The sequence below is a fragment of the Sapajus apella genome, unplaced genomic scaffold, assembly GCF_009761245.1.
Source record: "Sapajus apella isolate SASKATOON/1434 unplaced genomic scaffold, GSC_monkey_1.0 scaffold25, whole genome shotgun sequence".
Classification (NCBI taxonomy): Eukaryota; Metazoa; Chordata; class Mammalia; order Primates; family Cebidae; genus Sapajus; species Sapajus apella.
Window position 1 is genome coordinate 9,642,860 of NW_022436965.1, and position 20,411 is coordinate 9,663,270.

At 42.3% G+C, this 20,411-nt stretch overlaps 1 protein-coding gene across 2 annotated transcripts in view; it reads left to right on the forward strand.

The window, feature by feature from the left end:
* The first annotated feature begins 2,780 nt into the window (after nt 1-2,780).
* STX6 (syntaxin 6) overlaps nt 2,781-20,411 on the forward strand; it is a 47,145-nt gene continuing 29,514 nt past the window's right edge. For both annotated transcript variants that reach the window (XM_032291232.1, XM_032291233.1), the window contains exons 1-2: nt 2,781-3,155; nt 18,635-18,804. In XM_032291232.1, the coding sequence (XP_032147123.1) occupies nt 3,121-3,155; nt 18,635-18,804 (205 nt within the window). In that variant the 5' untranslated portion in view covers nt 2,781-3,120. The remainder of the gene's footprint in view (nt 3,156-18,634; nt 18,805-20,411) is intronic.

The window sequence follows — 20,411 nt, forward strand, 5'->3', positions numbered from 1 at the left end:
AGAATCCCAAAAGCCTTCCTCCTCTTTCATCAATTCTCCCATACCCTGAACCAATCAGTCACCAAATCTACTAATTTTGCCTCGAAAGTGTGTCTCAAATGCATCACTCTTCTCCAACTTAGTTGTCAGGGGCCCAGCTCAGGATACCCTCACCCCTCCTCTGGACCACGACCCATCAGCCACTGAAGCATCTGTCTCAGAGGCCAATCTGACCCTGTCAATTCCCTCAGTCCCTATGGGGAATTGTCCATAGGAAGTGTCCACTATTCTGAACATCACAAACAAGGGCCCGGATAATCTGACCCTCCCCACCTCCAGGCTTAGCTCCTGCTGGCCCTATCCTGTTCCTTCCACTCCAGTAACTCCCTTTCTTCTGGCTGCTTCTAGTCATTGCTCAGGAATCCCCCACCCCAGCCCTGAAAACACACAAATATACCACTATCTCGCCGCTGTGTTTCTATGGCAACCTGTGCCCTTCTCTCACCATGCATCTCTCCCACCAGCCTGACAATCCCACCAGTCTGACAGTTCCTTGAAGGCAAGAACCAAGCCTTGTTCATGCCTGTGTCTTCAGTGCTTAGCACACAGTAGGAGCACAACATGTGTCAGGCACTGTTCTAAGCACAGTTCATACATCACCTCATGACACTCTATGAGGAAGCTGTTATTATGGTGTCTTTTTCACAGTTGAGGTTAGTGAGAGATTAAGCAGCTTGCCTGAGATGCAGCTGTCAGGAAGTAGCAGAACTGAGATTTAAACTCAAGCAATTGGGGTCCAAGTATGGCTCTTCAACACTTGCTCACCTGCCCTTCAATTTACATGTGCTTGTTGAATGAATGAATGATGACCTGTTTTCACCTTCCTAAGTAAATTAATCAGTTCCCTTCCAATAGCCTCCTTTCCCTGCGTCTGCCTTCCACCATTCGCTCTTTCAGGAATTTTGTTTTTTACCTCTCTCTTCCCTCCCCTACCGAAATCCATTCAGCCCCTCATCATGTCTAGGTGTTTAATCTTATTTTCCTTTTGAAACATCTGTCAGATTCACTCCTTCCTCTCTGTTCTCAATTGCTGTCATCCTGGTCTGGCCCTCATCCCTTCAGGCCAGATGACCTTAGCAGCGTCCTACTGGTTTTCCCAACTTCAGCAACTGAGTCCTTTGGGATCTTAAGGTTTACATGCATTTTTTTTTTTTTTTTTTTTTTTTGAGAAGGAGTCTCAGTCTGTTGCCCAGGTTGGAGTGCAGTGGCGACTCACTGCAACTTCTGCCTCCCAGGTTCCAACAATTCTCCTCCCTCAGCCTCCCAAGTAGCTGGGATTACAGGCACATGCCACCATGCCCAGCTAATTTTTTGTATTTTTAGTAGAGACGGGTTTCACTGTGTTAGCCAGGATGGTCTCAATCTCCTGACTTCGTGATCCGCCTGCCTCGGCCTCTCAAAGTGCTGGGATTACAGGCGTGGGTCACTGCACCCAGCTACATGCATTTTTATTTAACTATCACAGTAATCCATGAACTAGCTAGTATTATTTATGTCTCATAGATGAGGAACTGAATCATAGAGCCAAGATTTGTGTTTCTCCAAGGACTGTGCCATCTCCAGAGACTGGTGACTTTGGGCCAGTCACCTAACCTCCCAGAGTCTCAGATTTCTCATTCATAAAATGAGGATGATAGCAGTAATTACAGCATTGTAAGAGCAACTGAGATAACATTTTACACCCTGCCTGACACACACACAGTAAGTGCCCAGTGATTTTCAGCAAAGTTCACAATCCCCATCCATAAACTCCACAGCATATCTAGCATGAGTTGGTTAATTGTTCTGGCCAAAATGTTTTCTGGAATTGTTCTTGAACCACAGTGAGACGAAGTTGTCATACCTGGCCCCTTCTTTATTCCTTGAAGGTGCTCTCTCCTGGGAAACACCATATGCTGTATGAAAAATTACTTTACGTGGTTATATGCAGAATATACAGCAACAGAAGGTACACCCCATCTGGTGGAAAGTGCACAGAATCTGCAGTTCTGCCCTGTCCAAGCTGTGTGACTACAGGAAGTCTTGAAGCCTCTCTGAACTTATTTTCTCATCTACAAAATGGGGAAAATGGATGGGTGTGGTAATCCCACCACTTTGGGAGGCAGAGGCAGGAGGATCACGTGAGCTCAGGAGTTCAAGGCCAGCCTAGGCAATATACTGAGGGCCACATCTCTACAAAAAATTAAAAAATTGGCCAGGTGTGGTGGCGCTCACCTGTAGTCCCAGCTACTCAGGAGGCTGAGGTTAGAGGATCACCTTAGCTCAGGAGGTCGAGGCTGCAGTGAGCTGTGATTGTGGCACTGCAATCCAGCCTGGGTGATAGAGAGTCTGCCCCTCCCAAAAAAATACCTTCCCCCAAAGGATACTGAAATGATGCATATACAACCTTTAGCACACTGTCCAACACAAAGTAAGACCTAAAGGATCTGTGCAATATCATAATCAGATAGTATGCTTCACTGTAAGTCTAGGACCAGATAGAGATATAAATTGCATACTGTCAAAATCAAGTATTAAAAGTAGAGGAAAGGTAAGAGGATTTTGCAAATCAGGTGCAACTACAGCTTATCCTGAAAAGCCGACTGCCTACCTCTGAGGGAAGAAGCCGCTCCTCACCCTCAAGTGTGAGGGGGCGGGCTGTAGAAGGCCTCCCACCTCCACGGCCTCAGGGCTCCGCCTCCAGGGCCGTGTGACGCATGTCCAAGCCCCACTCACGAGGGGGTGGGGCAGGCCCTCGTCACGTGATGGGGGTGCGGAAGTGGTGCTTCGGGAGACGTTCGTGATTGGCCGCGGCCGAGGTTCCCGGGGGTGGGGTCAGACGCGCCGGGAGGAGCCGGGACGCGAGGCTGCCGCGCGGACCGGCGCTGGAGTCCTGTATTCGGCCGGTGGTGCCGAGCGAGTGCTGGACCCGCGGCGGTCCCGTGCACCTGGCCTGCTCGAGTGCCTGCGGCTCGGCGTTCCCGGCGTTCCTCAGGCTAAGACGCGGGCAGCTGCGGGAACAGGCGTGGTGGGCGGAGGGAGGCCTGGAGGCACGGGTGCCCTGTGCGCGGAGGAGGTGGAGGCTGCCGGGGCCGGGACGCCATGTCCATGGAGGACCCCTTCTTTGTGGTGAAAGGGTGAGTGTCGGCCGAGGGTTCCACCGGAGGAAAAGGTGGCGGTGCTGCCTGCCTGCACCTCCCCGGTCTTCTCGCAGTAGGGGGAGGGGAGACAAATTGAAGCTGGGGAGGGGACAGTGGAGACGGCTTAGCCTCAAGGGCCTTGACCAAGAGTCCAGAGACGTCCCCTCCATCCCTACCTGGACCGTGAAGCCGCTGTCCCCAGCCAAGCTCCCGGTGGTAGTGGGGCCTTTTTGGCCTGTGCGCTGGGGTTCAACTTATTTGAGGGTCCAGGGGCTCAGCAGCTCTGCAGGTGGTGAAAGAGACACGAGGGTCCTGGCCCACAGTGGCTCTCTAGTCGAGCATGGGACCTTGCTTCGAAGGAGCGAAAACAGCATCTGGGCAGGAAAAGGGAAATGGCCCTCCTGAGCTTTGTAGTTCGCCTTGACGCGAGTGAGCTCCATTGTCCATTGAGTTTGGAGCGCTGGCCCGCAGACTGGCTAGACCACAACAAGCCCAGAGGCGTCTGAGCACGTTTGCAGGGAGGGAGGCGGGGGCGGGGGCCAATCTGGGAGGCTGGAGAGCAGGGCACCGGAAGACAATTCAATGGGGGAGTTTTTACTGAGTAAAGTGAGGAGAGGAAAGCAGTCGTTCATACTCAGTAATGATTTGGAAGGAAAACAAAATGAAACGAGCCAAACCAAACTTTCCTCAGCTTTCTATTAGCTACCGGAATTTTCTCACAGTGCTAGAGGAAATGAGTGTTGCTTGTTAACTCCTTGATTTCATCCAGGCTGTTTGACAGGTTTCTCTCATTTCTTCTGCCTTTCAAAATAGAACTGCCTTCTGTTCCCTTATAAGCTGCCCTAACTCTGTCTTTGATTGCTCGATTGTTTCGTCGGAGATAGAAACTTCAGTTGCACTTTGTAATATCCACTAAACAAATGCAAGAAGATCAATCCTGATGTAACTTTCAGATGTAACTTTCTTTCTTATTAGAAACTTGTCAATTTTCTGTTTTAAATGTCAAACATGAAAAATCTGAAAACTGCAAAGTTCCCAGATCAGTACTGAGCACCACAGAATGTCCCTTGCTTTCAGCTAGTTGCTGCTGTCTTCCTATTTCTGCAGTAGTACAAGCTGGCTATTGTTACATTCAAGTGTTCTAGAAAATTTAAGTGGTACTTAAGGTGAAATACTTTATTGATGCAGTAAAATACACTTATACTACTTTTTTTGGTGACATTCTTGGAGGGTGTGTGTGTGTGTGTGTATACATATATATATTTCTATTTTATTTTTTTTCCGCTTATACTACTACTAAACATTTCCCTGAAAAGGTTTTTCTTCACCTAATTTAGATGGGAAATGCTGAGTTGTAGAATTACTGGTAATACTGCAATCCAGCCTGGATTTTCCAGGCTCCCTATCTGGAAAATGTGATATTTGTTATAAGGATTGAGTTAGGTGGTAATTTTAAAAATAGGTGTATTTTTTCCTTTGAATGAAAGTTATTGTTCTTGCTGTTTTGAGACGGAGTTTTGCTCAGGCTGGAGTGCAATGGCGCGATCTCGGCTCACTGCAACCTCTGCCTCCCGGGTTCAAGTGATTCTCTTGCCTCAGCGTCCCTAACCGCCCCACCCCAACCCCAGTAGCGGGATTACAGGCATGCACCACCACGCCCGGCTAATTTTGTATTGTTAGTAGAGACTAATTTTGTGGTTTTAGTAGAGACGGGGTTTCTCCATGTTGGTCAGATTGGTCTAAAACTCCTGTCCACAGGTGATCCGCCCACCTCGGCCTCCCAAAGTGCAGCGATTACTAATAGGCGTGAGCCACTGCGCCCGGCCTTGAATGAAAGTTTATCTCTGGCAGTGGAGATTAGAGATGATCAGAAATTTGTTTGACTTTCCATGGAATTTGTCAAAAACCGAAATTGTTTTGCCGTCTTGGCCTTTTTTTTCTTGATAATATCCAATACAGCCTACTAATGCTTGCTCGCTGATTAAATATCACTACTTTATAGGAACATTGGCTTGGAGTTTTGATTGATTTTTACATCATTTTAGCTCCTGTCTTTAAGGTTCCTGAAGGAAAAGAGATTCTCAGGGCCTTCTGCTGTGGAAAGGTAAAGTCACCCGTGAAGGTGTCTCCACATTTTTGGGGAGTCATGCACCTGCGTTTATTAAAAGTATCAAAAATGCATTGCACAGTATAGAAAAATTAAAGGTGCCTAAATTATGGCCCATAACCTAGGAGCTTCTAATCTGAGAAATTATCCCAAAATTAAATAGAAATAACAGATGGCAAATGATTGAGTGTTGAAGTGAATGCTACAGATGAGAAGTGCCCCAGGAGTTCAGTGAAAGGCAGTTCCTTGGGAATTGTTAGGATTAGAAAAGCTTTTGGAGGCAGTAGTAGATCTTGAATTAGGTTTTGTAGATAGGCAGAATTTAGATAATCAGGCCTGTCTCTCTTATCTGGATGCTTATCAAAGAGTCTTTTAGTTGGTTTTCCTGCTTCTGGTCTTATTTCCTCTTTTAGCTGTCCTTGCATCAATGCTGTCCAATAGAAGTATAATGCCAGTCACTCACGTCATTTTACATTTTCTAGTAGCCACAGTAAAGTAAAAAGGAATAGATAAAATTAATATAATCGTTAATACATTCAAAATATTCAACATGTGATTAATGTAAAGATTATTGATGAAATAGTTTACTTTTGGACTAAGGCTTCTAAATCTAATGCATATTTTACACTTACTGCACATTTGAATTTGGACATTAAATTTTTATCAGAAAATTGATCTGTATTTAAAGTTCATTAAACTTACAGTTGAAAAATGAATTCACATACTTTTTTTTTTTTTTTTTGAGACAGTTTTGTTCTCTTGCCCAGACTGGAGTGCAGTGGTGCAATCTCTGCTCACTGCAAACTCTGCCTCCCAGGTTCAAGTGATTCTTAGGCCTCAGCCTCCTGAGTAGCTGGAACTGCAGGTGTGCGCCACCTCGCCTGACTAATTTTTGTATTTTTAGTAGAGATGGGGTTTTGCCATGATGGCCAGCCTGATCTTGAACTCCTGGCCTCAAGTGATCTGCTGCCTCAGCCTCCCAAAGTTCTGGAATTACAGGTGTGAGCCACCGTGTCAAGACAATTCAGATACTCTTAATTGTTCCAAACATATATAAAGGGTTTTTGGTAACTGAATTGCATATCAGTTATCAAGTTTACATTAATTAATTTCTGTCACACTAGCAACATTTTCAGTTGTTATGTGGCTTCTGTATTGGACAGCGTAGTGTAATCTTTCTAGAGCCCCAGGCAGGTGTACCGTACTTAATATTATTTAGTGGCTGATGCTGGCCTGCAGAATACAGTGCTAGCACTTCCTGACCTCCCTGATCTAGCCTCCACCCTCTCTTAGCCTTAGTGCTCCAGCAGTGCCAGACTCAATACAGTGACTGTGACTGCTTATACTGGATGCTCTTACTCTACATGCACTCACACTGCCTGATTAACCCACACAGCTTTCTGGAGTCAATGTAAGCATCTCTCTTGCCTCCAGGAAGTGCTTCCTTTGGCACCCATAATTATTGGATCTCTTCCTCTGTCTCTTTTTCATTATTAGACTATGAGCTCTGAGGATTGGGACTGTTTGTTTTTTTCTGTCTCTCCAGCCTACACCTTGAATATATAGTGTAAATGTTGAACACAAACTCTTTGTTGGTGGTGGTGATTGTGATAGAATGGTCCTTCATGGGTGGGAACACCACCAGCAAAAGGCCTAAGTTGGGCATTGTGTGTTAGCAGTGATCTAGAAGAGCAGCTCAGGTGGAGTAGGCAGTTTAGGGAAGTAGTAGTAACAGCTTACATTTAAAGGATGCATCTCCAGTGCCAGGCTTACTTAGCACTTAGAATTTTCACTCTATAAAAAGACAGCCATATGATGAATACTAGCCACATTTTAGAGATGAGAAGCTGACGAAGTATAGAGGGGTTAACTTACTTGCCCAGGGTCGCAAAGCTAATAAGTGGCGTACCCAGGATTCAAATTAGAACAACCTGATTTCATAGCTACTGTCAATACTTGCCAGTGCAGGTAAAATAGAGTCAAGTCCTGTTGGGCTAAGGAGAATTTCATCTTGAGGCCATTACAGATTTTTAAAGCAGGGAAATGGCATGAAGTGAGGATTTTAGGAATATTGATTTGGTAGTAGTGTTGGATGTATCAGTGTGAGGAAAGATGAAAAAGGAGACCAGTTAGAAAGCTGTTGTAAATAAACATGCAGTGGTTAGTGGCTTGAGTGTTTGAGGCTCCGGTTGGGAGGTTTGAACTTTGTCAGTGTGCTGTTCAGGATAGAATCCCAGAGCAGGGATTGCTCTTTTATCCTTATGAAGTAGGTACTATTATTATCATCATTTCACGATAAGGAAAATGAAACCTAGAGAGTAAAAAACTTCAAGTTTATAAGCTTGTAAGTGGAAAGGCCAGGATTTGTGTATTTATTATAAATACATATTATATATATAGTATGAGCATTTTAAAAATTGAGATTATACTCTGTATATGATTTTATGACTTTTTCTCTTTTTTTTTTTTTTTTTGACACGGAATGTCACTGTCGCCCAGGCTGGAGTGCAATGGCGTGATCTCCGCTCACTGCAACCTCCTCCCGGGTTCAAGCGATCCTCCTGCCTCAGTCTCCTGAGTAGCTGGGACTACACACGTGTGCCACTACGCCTGGCTAATTTTGTTTTTTTAGTGGAGATGGGGTTTCACCCTGTTGGCCAGGCAGGTCTCAAATTTTTGACCTCAGGTGATCTGCCCACCTTGGCTTCGCAAAGTGTTCAGATTATAGATGTGAACCACTGCACCTGTCTTATGACTTTTCCTCTGTATTTCTTTATATCCTTCAAACTTCTAGGTGGCGGGTTTTAATGACTGCATTGTGTTTTATCATATAAATGTCCTGGAAGATAAATTTTATTACATTTATAATCATACTACAATTAATGTGATAAGCCTGCTTGTCATAGGTCTGTATTGCTGCTTCTGATTTTCATAGCCTGTATTCCTGGAGCATAATTGCTAATTCAAAGGACATGCACAACAAAGCTTTTGATGTATACTACCAAATTGTTCTCCAGAATGTTCTCCCTGCCCCTCCGAGTGTCTCAGGGACCCATTTACGTTGATTTCAGTACTGGGATTTTTATTTTAAAAAATCTTTACTAATCTACTGGGTGAAAATGTATTTAAATCTTGTAGTCTTTGTATTCAGTAGGGACTTAATCAGTTTGTTGAGTGAGAACCCGTATTGACTGTTTAGTTCTGTAGTTTTTTCCTCCCTTATTGACAAGCTTTTAGAATTAGGCTCCTTTTAGAATTTGCAACTTCTAATCAAACAGACCCCTAAGAAAACCATGTAACTGAGCATGTTGAGATAGAGTATAAGTGAGTCTCTCCTATGGATAAAAGGCACGAATGTCATAGCTCTTTGCTATTTTGTTGCTTTGGAGGTTTTGTGTGTCTGATGAGGATAGTTTTATTTCCAGGTTTTTGGCTGTGCATTGGAGTTGAAATTAATAACATAAGTAAGCAGATGATTGAGATCGTACACATTATGTTGTATTCTTTAACCTTCTTTGTCTGTATGTTTAGCTTTATTAACACTAGATTATGAGCTCCTTGAGGGTATCAAACATTCTGTTCAGTGTTGAAAACCTGTTTATTGGTATAGTCACTGTGAAAAAAATAACCCTTGTTTGTCGAGTAATTTTGGCCCAGTAAAATTGAATGTAAATCAGATCTCATTTAATACTTTCTAAAAGGCAGAATCCAGTGTTTTATTGTAAAGACAACTTTGCAAGCCTTTATTATAAATTTATTGAGTGCCTAATATTATTTAGGTCCTTAAATTGTCACCTAGTTTGGAGAACACTGTGCAGATATGTGAAAGATATATTGTGTGTAAGATTTTGCAGTAGAGTTTAGATGCTGTGGAGATTGAAAAAAGAAGAAAGACCCATACTGGGAATGCTGCTCAATCTGGGCCCTAAAAGAAGTTATCTACTGAGGCGTAAGGCTCTCCCAGGCTGGGGAAACAGCTGAGCAGAAGTCTAGAACCAGGATTGAGAAAGATAAAGATGGGAAGAAGACCTGCCAACTGCAACGGAATTTGTTTTAGTGAGAAACTAGGCTTGATGTTAAAGACAGCCAGTTAGGGTTAGGAGGAAGAGTGGGAGGGGGTTTGAATACCTGCCTGAGGAGTTTAAATTTAATCTGATTCCTAGCATAAATTCTCAATCAGGAGGCAGTTTTTAAACTAGCAGTTTCTCTTCACTAGCTTATAGTCAGCTTTTATCGGTTCAAAACCAGATCTTCTGATTCTACAAAGAAAATAGATTTGTGTAGAAGCTTTGCAGAAATGCAGTTAAATAAGTCTTGGTAAGAGAAAGTGTCTCATAATCAGGGTTGGAAAAACTTGAGGCAAGCAGCCAAGATGTCTGAGCTCCAAGGTCTCATTTGTTTAATGAGCACAAACTAGATTATCTTGAAAGTTCCTTCCAGATCTAAAAATTCAGTGATTGGATTTAAGTAGAGGTTGTGCAAGGTGAGAAGTAGGAGGAGGAGTCAGAAATGACACTTGTCTAGACAAGTGTTGAAACTTGGAAAATGGTGGCACCATTAGCTAAAATGAGGAAGTTAGAAAGGGAAGCAGCCTTTTGTTTGTTTGTTTGTTTTGACGTTATGTTCTGTGGGGAGGATATGATTAGTTTGTTTTTAGGCAAATGGAATGATCCTGTAGGTAGCTAAAAATACAGAAATTAAGCCTAGCTGAGTGGTTAGGGTTGGAAGTGTAGTTGGGGGAGCCATCAGCTTAAGAGGGGTGCTTTGAACTTGTGAATGCTGATGAGCACGTAGAGGCCGCAAAAAGAGTGTTGAGAAACATTGGGATCCAGTGGAGGAAGACAAGGAGAAAACTGGTAAAAAACTGGAACAGCGCAATGTCACAGAGACAAAGGAAGTGAGAGTTTTAAGAAAATAGATGTAATGGGCCGTAGTGTCAAGTGCACCGAAAATGAGGACAAGTTAAATTCACTCCTGACTTCGACCTGCAGTGTCATTGGTGGAGTTGTGGAAGCAGCAGCAAGTTAGGGTCAAAACTGTATATAATTGTAGGTAACTTAGTAAAGACTATGTTTCTTTCTCACAAGAGTAATTACAAAAGATGTCACAGTGTGGTTGAATTTGAAAATGGCAGTAAAGTCAAGTGAAGGGCGTGTGTTTCCTTTTAAATGTGAATGTGGAAGTCAAGCAATAAAAAGAGCTCCTCTCTTTCCCGAGAGATTGGTGGCACTACCAGGTTTGTGGGGTATGGGGCAGGAACCAGTTGGAGGAGAGTGAGGAGTGGGAGCCTGATGTGGTTGCAGAGGCTTGCTCAGCCTGAGTTTTTCACGTTTTCTTACTAGAATGGAAACTTTCTACCTTGACTAGCCTCTTTTATAGTATTGATGAAATGGGGATCCCTCAGTAAAGAGACTTGCAGAGTGAGTGCTATCCCAGATACAGGAGTGGTGGCAGATTGTATTCTTCCAACAACGGCTACACCAATGAATGTTCTGTCCTGTTTGCTTTTCTTAAATTATGAAGCTGGCATTCTGTTATCAAACTGGAGTTTGTATTCCCTTCCTTTGAACCTGGGCAGACCTTTATAAACTGCTTTGACTAACAGATTGAAGCACAAGCACACTGCTTGACTCCTGAAGCTTAAGTTATAAAAGATGACCAGTATACCTTCCGTCTGCATCTTTCATTTGGGACACAAGTGTAGGCTACCCTGAGCTAACATATAAGAAGTCCGGTTACATTGAAGCCTCTCGGTTAGAGCATGCGTGAAGGGAGACTGCGAAGAGATAGAGAGATGTGATGCCTTTACAGCCCCAGCCTGTTTAATCTTCTCAGCTGAGGTCCTAGACATTATGGAACAGGGACAAGTCAGCTCTGCTATGTCCAATTCCTGATCTACAGACTCCACGACATAATAAATGGTTGTTTTACACCACTAAATTTTGGGCTCATTGTTAAACAACCATGATAACTGGAACAGATGCCAATTCAGAGTCTGCCAGCATAGGCAAAGAAGAAAGGAGAAATCAAAAGGATGAAGGCGGAGGCCAAGGCAGGAGAATCACTTGAGGCCAGGAGTTTGAGGTCAGCCTGGGCAACAGTGAGACCCTGTCTCTACAATAAATAAAAAAAATTAGCTGGGCATGGTGCTATGCACCTGTAGTCTTAGTGACTTGGGAGGCTGAGATGGGAGAATCCTTTGACCCCAGGAGTTCGAGATTACAGTGAGCCGTGATCGCACCGCTACACTCCAGCCTGGGTGACAGAGTGAGACCCTGTCTCAAACACAACAAAAAGGATGATGGAGGTTGTGGCTACAAATATGCAATTTGTTGGTACAGCTGAATGACAAATACTGGGAAACAAAGCTCCCTAATGGCTGAGATACTCTTTCTTCTCATTTTACTTGGCAAACTTGGTTAGATCCAAGTAAGAAAACTTTGTGATTTTTTTTGACATCTGGATGTATTACTTGTAGCCCTAGAGGTTAGTTTGGTGGTGTACCAGATTGGGAGGTTGTATGGAAGAGGCTCAACTGTCATTGATGGGATCAGTGTTAGATTAACTTCAAAAATAAATGAGGTTGATTCTGCCAGCATCAACTTTTTATTTATGAAGAAGGGAAGAATCGGCTGGGCGCGGTGGCTCACGCCTGTAATCTCAGCACTTTGGGAGGCCGAGGCAGGCAGATAACCTGAGGTTGGGAGTTCAAAACCAGCCTGAGAAATAGAGAAACTCATCTCTACCAAAAATACAAAATTAGCCAGACATGGCGGTGCATACCTGTAATCCCAGCTACTTGGGAGGCTGAGGCAGGAGAACCACTTGAACCCAGGAGGCAGAGGTTGCAGTGAGCCAAGATCGCACTATTACACACCAGCCTGGGCAACAAGAAGGAAACTCCATCTAAAAAAAAAAAAAAAAAAAAAAGAATGGAAGAATCTGGTTGCTTGGATGACTTTATTTTGTTTTTCCGAAAAGATACATTCTTCAAAGATGTGGGCAGTGACAGCCACTTGCTGGGAAAGCTATGGGCACTGTGGTGAATAGCTGTGAAGAGCCAGCATTTTGGTGTCTGTAGGGAGTTTAGTCCATGAGAAGATGACAGGTCCCATGATTTGAATGGGCTGTTTTGTAGACAGCAAGGGGGAAAAGCCACATCCCTAGTATTGCCAGCACTGGCTCTTGATATCCATGAAATGCTACCTGTATCAGACAAGACTAATTTGGAAAGCATGTGTGGCGGATAGCACAAGATTCACTTGATGTGTGGAGATAGCCATCTTTCTCCTTTAAAAATTTGAAAAAGGCTTCTCTGGGTCAGCAGCTAAAACTAATTCCTAGGAAAGTCATTAGCAAGTTTTCAGTGAAGTGATGTGCTAGACGTGATTCTTCAAGCTGTGGATGAGCAGGTTGTTATTTACCAAGAAGTTTGCTAAGCTGAAGAACTCTGAAAATTCAAGGTATACCTGCCCCCTCATGGAAAGTTCTGGGTATCAGACTTCAATTTTTCTCATTATATAGTTGGAAGACAAACCTGTAAATAGCTAAATCAGACATAAAGTTAAAGGATAAAGAAGCACTACCTGTGATTGTCACCTTTCTGGACACAGACAAAAATGGATCTCTGTTGCCTAAGCATTCAGTAGCTATAGCTGCTCACTCAGTGGGAAGTGCTCCTCAGAATGAAGTGTTCCTCACAGAGTGAAGTGCTCACATGGGCTAGCTGTGTAGAACAGACAACAATGGTGGGTGGGCATTTGTGGGTCATGCCTCACTAGCCAACTGATACAGAAACAGTCCTTTGCCTTTCCTGAGAAAGAAATGTGAAATCAAGTAGATGGGCACTTCTCTTGTAAAAACCCTCACAGATCTCAAAATAGGTGACATTATATGCTACTGTTTTATGAATTGATTTACTTGGAATGCCAAGTAATCTTCAGTTTTTAGTTGCAAGTACTTACAAATGTTTCTAAATTGAGAGGGTTGTCTCCCTGGTTAGATTTGTACATGATTAGGTGTGTCTTGTGGCTCTTGAGGCTGTTTAAAAATCTCAAGTGCTTTAGAAAATTCTGGTTACCATTAATGGTTGGTTTCCAAATAAGACTTGTGACAAACATTATTTTTCTACTCCCTGTTCATGCCTTCTTTTTCAGGCTGATGCTTGAGCTGAAATGATATTGGAAGAACAGTTTGGAGGTTTTACGCTTGGACCCCTTTGCTTGCTATTAAGATGGGATTCCTTGATATACTGCAGATTCTGGCTTTCAATATCTGAGCCATTGCTGGCAGTTTCCACCTTTGTGATCCCATAAAACATCCATCTTAAAAATGCAAAATAACAACTCCTTTACCTTTGTTATGTCTGTGTTACTAAAGGAAAACTAAACATGAATCCCCTTTTTAAAAATAAGAGCTTTAGAGTGGAATAAGCCAAGTCACTGGTCCAGACCTGTGGGGTGCTGAGCCTTATTCTGCAATTGCTTTGTAGCATTTTTCTAATTCCTGCCATTTTTTTCATTTCTTCCTCAGGACATGCTTTATTTCTTGGGTGCTTAAGGATTTCTTGGCTTCATACTCAGTGCTACTAGAATCTATCCCTGCGCACTCCTGACTCCAGTCTGACTATCAGTGTCTTAAGACATTGTAGTTCTGAAAGTGGCCTGTAGATCACAAGGGATCCCCAAGATCCTTTCTTAGAAGGATCTATCAGCTCAAAACTCCTTTCATGATAATATTCGGATAATTATCTGCCTTTTTCCCTGTGTTGACATTTGCACTGATGGTGCCAAAGCTGTGATGGATAAAACTGGTGCCTTAGCAAAAATCAAAGAGGTGGTGCCATGCCATATTTTCTGTGGTATTCCTCTTCACCTTGTACTAACAATAAAAAAAAAAAAAGAAAGAAAAGAGACATATTTCCTTAAGAATGTTCTTCATGAGGCCGGGTGCTGTGGCACCTGTAATCCTAGCACTTAGGGAGGCTGAGGTGGGTGGATCACTTGAGGTTAGACGTTTGAGACCAGGCTGGCCAACGTGGTGAAGCCCTGTTTCTACTAAAAATACAAAAATTAGCTGAGTGTAATGGCACACACCTGTAATTTCAGCTACTCAGGAGGCCAAGGCAGGAGAATCGTTTGAATCTGGGAGGCAGAGGTTGCAGTGAGCCGAGATCATGCCACTGCACTCCAGCCTGGGTGACGGAGTGAGATTTCGTCTCAAAAAAAAATTATTCATGAAACAGTAAAAATTATTAATTTTATAAAATCTTGACCCTCAAGTATAATTTTCTTCATTTTTTAAAAGTTATAATTTACCTACAATAAAAAGCAACCTTTTTAGTATACACTTGTATAAAATTGACAAATTCATGTAGTTGTGTAATCATCACTTCCACAAGTAGGGTATAGCACAGACCCATCTCCCCAAAATGTTTCTCTGTGTGCCTGCTTCCCCCTTGCCCAGCACCTGGCAAACCCTCATCTGTTTTCTGTTTCTATAATTTTGCCTTTCCCAGAATGTTTTGTCAGTGAAATCGTATAGCACATGGCCTTCTGAGTCTAGCTTTTTTTCTTAGCATAATACATTTGAGATTTGTCTATGTTGTTGAATGTAGCTGTAGTTTGTTCCTTTTTATTGCTGAATAGTATTCTGTTATACATATATACTACAGTTTATCCACTCATTAGTTGAAGGACATGTGGGTTGTTTACAATTTTTGGCTGTTATGAATAAAGCTACAATAAAAATGTGCAGACTGTGTGAACACAAGTTTTCACTTAGGAGTGGGACTTTTGGGTCATATGGGAAATATATGTTGAAGAAACAGCCAAACTGTCTTCCATATGGCTGTACTATTGTGCCTTTCCACCAGTAAGTTATGAGAGTTCCAGATACTCCACGACCTTTCCAGCACTTTGTATTGTCAGTTTAGTTTTCATTTTAATCCAGTCTAAATATGTAGTAGTATCTCATTGAAGATTTAATTTGCATTTCATTAATGATATTAGGCATCTTTTCCTGTGCTATTTGTCAATGTATGTCCTTGGGGAAGTGACTGGTCAAATCTTTTTGCCTTCTTATCTTTTTGAAACACAGTCTCACTCTGTTACCCAGGCTGGAGTGCAGTGGTGCAATCTCAGTTCACTGCAACCTCCCACTCCTGGGTTCAAGCGATTCTTCTGCTTCAGCCTTCCTAGTAGCTGGGATTACAGGCATGCACTTCCCCACCTGGCTAATTTTGTATTTTTAGTAGAGACGGGGTTTCCTTCATATTGGTCAGGCTGGTCTCGAACTTCTGACCTCAGGTGATCCCTGTGTCTCGGCCTCCCAAAGTGTTGGGATTACAGGTGTGAACTACCATGCCTGGCCCGAAACTTTTTAAGCACCAAGATGCTTGAAAGAAATGCTCATTGGAGCATTTTGCATTTTGGATTTTCAGATTGGAGTGCACAACTTGTAAGTATAATGCAAATATTCTAAATCTGAAAAAATCCCAAACATTTCTGGTCCCAAGCATTTTGGATAATGGAATCTCAGTCTGTACAAGTTTGACCAAAGAATTGTAAGGGAAACAAAGCTCCCTAATGACTGAGATACTCCTTCCCATTTTATGTGGTAAATCAAGAAAAACAAGAAAATTATTATTGTAAAATAAGAAAATCTAAAAACTTCTTTAATACAGTCTTAGGATCCACATTGCAGCTAACCTTTGACAGCCAGTTGTCAAGTTTTGTTAACAAAAAAGAACACCCGCAGTTGTCTGAAAAGACTATTAAAATTCTCTTCCCTTTTTCTAGTGTATATCTGTGTGAGGCTGGATTCTCATCATAGGCTTCTACCAAAATGTGTGTCCACAGACTGATGATAGAAGTGCATATGAGAATCCACATGTATTAAAGAGATTTGCAAAAATGTAAAACAATGTCATTCTTCTCACTACATTTTTTTTGTTTTAGAATTTTAAAAATCGTTATTAGCACGTAAGCTCACATTTTAAAATTGGCAAATATTCTTTAAATGTCTGTTTGAATTCCTAATATAGTAAATAGCATTAGATATATAGCACACATCACTCTAAGCTCTTTGGGGTCTTCAGTAATTTTGAAGAGTGCAAAGGAGTCTCCTGAGACCAAAAAATTTCATAGGTTGCTGCTTAGAATTTAATTCCAGCATCAAAATTGTGTACTGGTGATGGAGAACAAACCTAAACCCTAGCCCAAGGCTTCTTGGTTTGAGGCTGCTAGTTCTCAAAAAGGAATTCATATTTGCTTTACAGAATCAATAATTTTATATTCTTTAAAATGAGATGTCTTCACAGATACCTCTTTAACTCTGTCTTCTATTATCATAGACATTACTCAGTTCTTAGAAATAAACCAGTGCAATCAGACCTTCATCTCTGTGGATTCCAAATCTGTGGATTCAGCTAACTCAGGATTGAACATATTCAGGGAAAAAAAAGAATGATTGCATCTGTACTGAACATGTACAGACTTTTTTTTTTCTTATTCCCTAAACAATACAGTATAACGGCAATTTACATAGCATTTAAATTACATTAGGTATTATAAATCTAGAGATGATTTAAAGTATGTAGGAGGATGTGCGTAGGTTATGTGCAAATACTGTGTCACTTTATATATGGACTTGAGCATCTGCAGATTTGGTATCCTGTGGGGGTCCTGGAACCAGTCCTCCGAGGATACCCCAGGATGACTGACTTTGCATTAAGGAATGGTACATAGCTCTTACTCCACTAAATCACCCAGATTTCATAAAGGGTAAAGAAAGTAGATTTGTACCTCACTTAATTCTTCCTCCTTTTATCTTAAGTATGGTTTCTCATTAGCACTGAACGTCTAAAGGCTGCCATGAAAGGAACAATGAAGTGACTTGCCTAAGCCATAAACTAGACGATGTGAACTGACGTTGGTCGATTTCTTGTTGTCCGTATAGCTTGCTGACTTACTCAGCCTAGCTGTATTCTCTCTCTCACATTCAGCCTCTTAGCTCTCATCAGTATGCCATAGACCTAAATATTGTAAGGTGCTTTTCTTCATTTTTGTTGGTACTTTCTTTTTTCCAGTACTTGAAACTTCAGAGGGTATAGGATACGTGCGAATTCTGTCTTAAAGCCATAGACAACAAACACCCTGATCAGCTAAAACACGTTTTTGTGGTCTTTATTCCAGAAGAAATCATAGAAGGTTCAAAACAGTTCTTTTAGTTTGGGACAATGGGAATATCAACTTTGTACATGAGAGACCATATGATTATAAAATGACTCCTTTTTGGCTTTTATATGTGGTAATATTAGATTATAACATTTAAATGGTGAATATTGGCCCAGTGGTGGGGGTAAAAGTTCTTAAAATTTCGTGACTATATCTAATTTAAAAGCATGCTAAATCATAGCACTTAATGGCCTACTTTCCTTCTCTAAGCAAGATAAACACTAACCTGGCAGGGTGCAGTGGCTTACGCCTGTAATCCTAGCACTTTGGGAGGCTGAAGCAGGTGGATCACCTGAGGTCAAGAGTTCAAGACCAGCCAGGCCAACATGACAAAATCCCCTCCCTACCGAAAATACAAAAATTAGCCAGACATGGTAGCGGGCGCTTGAAATGCTAGCTGCTCGGGAGGCTAAGGCATGAGAGTCACTTGAACCCGGAGTGGTGCTGGTGGGGAGGTTGCAGTGAGCCAAGATCATGGAATTTCACTCCAACCTGGGTGAAAGAGCAAGACTCCATCTCAAAAACAAAACAAAACACAAATCTGTTATATGGTATTGCTTAATTAAGGACAGTAAGTATATTTAAAGCTAATAATGTTTGGAAATCTTCTGATGAGATCTTGGGTTTAAAAATTTCTCAGATTAAAATACTTAACCTATTAAAACAGTAGCTATATAAGAGTAACCCTCCCTCTAGCATTCTGCTTTCTCCCACGCCAAGAAAAGAAAGGCTATATTAGGACTTTTTCATCTGAGTATAAATTACTAATACTGTCACACCAAGTAGAAGCATGTGGGAATGCTCATTGCCCCTTAGTTAATTTGTAGGATTGCTTCACTAGACTTTTATGTATAGTCTGTTCAGAGAAAAAAATTAAATTTGTCCTTCCCTGACAAACTTGATACTGTGGCTGCCTAAATAATGGCTATTGTATTCCAGGCATCGGCTGAGAACATAATACTCGGACTGTGTTTCAAAGTTTTGAACTTTGATATTTGTCTGTGAAGAGCCATCTGTGGGAATGGTGGTTGCTGAGGATGGTGTATGATCATAAATGTTAACCTAAATCATGCAGTAACTTGTTCATGGAATGTTGTCTGTGATTTCTCTCCTTTCCCTCATCTTGATTACAGAGAGGTACAGAAAGCAGTCAACACTGCCCAGGGATTGTTTCAGAGATGGACAGAGCTCCTCCAGGACCCCTCCACAGCAACAAGGGAAGAAATCGACTGGACCACCAACGAGCTGAGAAACAACCTCCGAAGCATAGAGTGGGATCTAGAGGACCTTGATGAAACCATCAATATCCTTTTCTGTGGTGTCTGTGCCATTTGGGGTAAATAAATAGACAAATGGACAAGTTTTTCTCCGGTTGTTTCCAGTATGTAGATGAAACATTTTCTTTTATAATCGGTTGATGTTGCTCTTATACCATGACATGTTTCAAGTATTTGCCCCCGTAAGTTAAGGTAGAGCAGCTGAATTCTTATACAGTGTATGACAAATCCTGTACTGTAAATGTATATATAAAGGCAGCGTGGTGTAATGATTACGACTCTAGACCCTGGAGTCAGATTGCTGGTGTTCAAATCCTGGCTCCACCAATGTAAAAGGAAAAAAAAAACCCTTTTTTTCTTTTAAGTCTGTGCCTTCCCACTCAACTTGGTGTGATATTTCTGACACTGTTTACTTGGAAATAATATCAGGTCCACAAGTTAAGAGCTCAGTCCCACAAGACTGCCCCCACTTCAGATGCCATTTGCAAGCCCCAGGTTGTAACCAGTGCTCCTAACTGACCAGCTGTTAATTGAGGTTCCCACAACCCCCTCCGTAGATCGAATTAATTTAATTTGCAAGAACAGCCCACAGAACTCAGGGAAATAGTCTCCTTTGGTTTATTCATTTATTGTAAAAGATATTACAAAGGATGCAGATGAATGACCAGATGGAAGAGATGCATGCAACGTATGGGAAAAGAGGTGCAGCACTTCCAGGCTCTCTCCAGGTGCCTCCAGGAACCTCCACACCTTCAGCTGTCTGGAAGCTTCCTGAACTGTCCTTTTGGGTGTATGTGGAGGCTTCATTACGTAGGCATGATTGATCACATTAATTGGTCTGTTGGTGATCAACTCAGCCTTCAGCCCCTTTCCCCTGGGGTCGGCTCGAGCAGGGGGCTGAAAGTTTCTGTCTAATCACATAGTTGATTCCTCTGGGGAGCAGCCCCTCATCCTGAGGCTATCTAGGAACCCCCAGCCATCAGTCATGCCATTAACATATAAAACATGGTCATCACTCTGAAGATTCCAAGGGATTTAGGAGCTGTGTGCCAGAAATGAGGGGCAGAGACCAAATTTGTATTTATTATATTACAGCATCGCAACCAGTTACCATGTGACGTGGGCTCATCACTTAACCTGCTGTGCTTCAGTTTTCTCTTTAGTGGAAAGTTAGGATAACAAGGGTACGTAGCTCATAGAATTATTGGGATTATACAGGTAAAGAGTTTAAATGGCGCCTGGCATACGGCTTCTGTAATAATGTTAGCGGTCGTTATTATATAGAGATACATAGAGGCCAATGTTATATGTTGGTAATTAGAGATCAAAAGAAAATCTTTTTGTAGACTGTCTTCCTGTTTAAGAAGTGATGTTACAGTGCTGCTCCTCATTGAAGAGGCATCTTGTGCCATGAAACTGCATTTAGTAAAAGCTGATCTGAGGCCGGGCGCGGTGGCTCAAGCCTGTAATCCCAGCACTTTGGGAGGCCGAGGCGGGTGGATCACGAGGTCAAGAGATCGAGACCATCCTGGTCAACATGGTGAAACCCCGTCTCTACTAAAACTACAAAAAAAATTAGCTGGGCGTGGTGGCGCATGCCTGTAATCCCAGCTACTCAGGAGGCTGAGGCAAG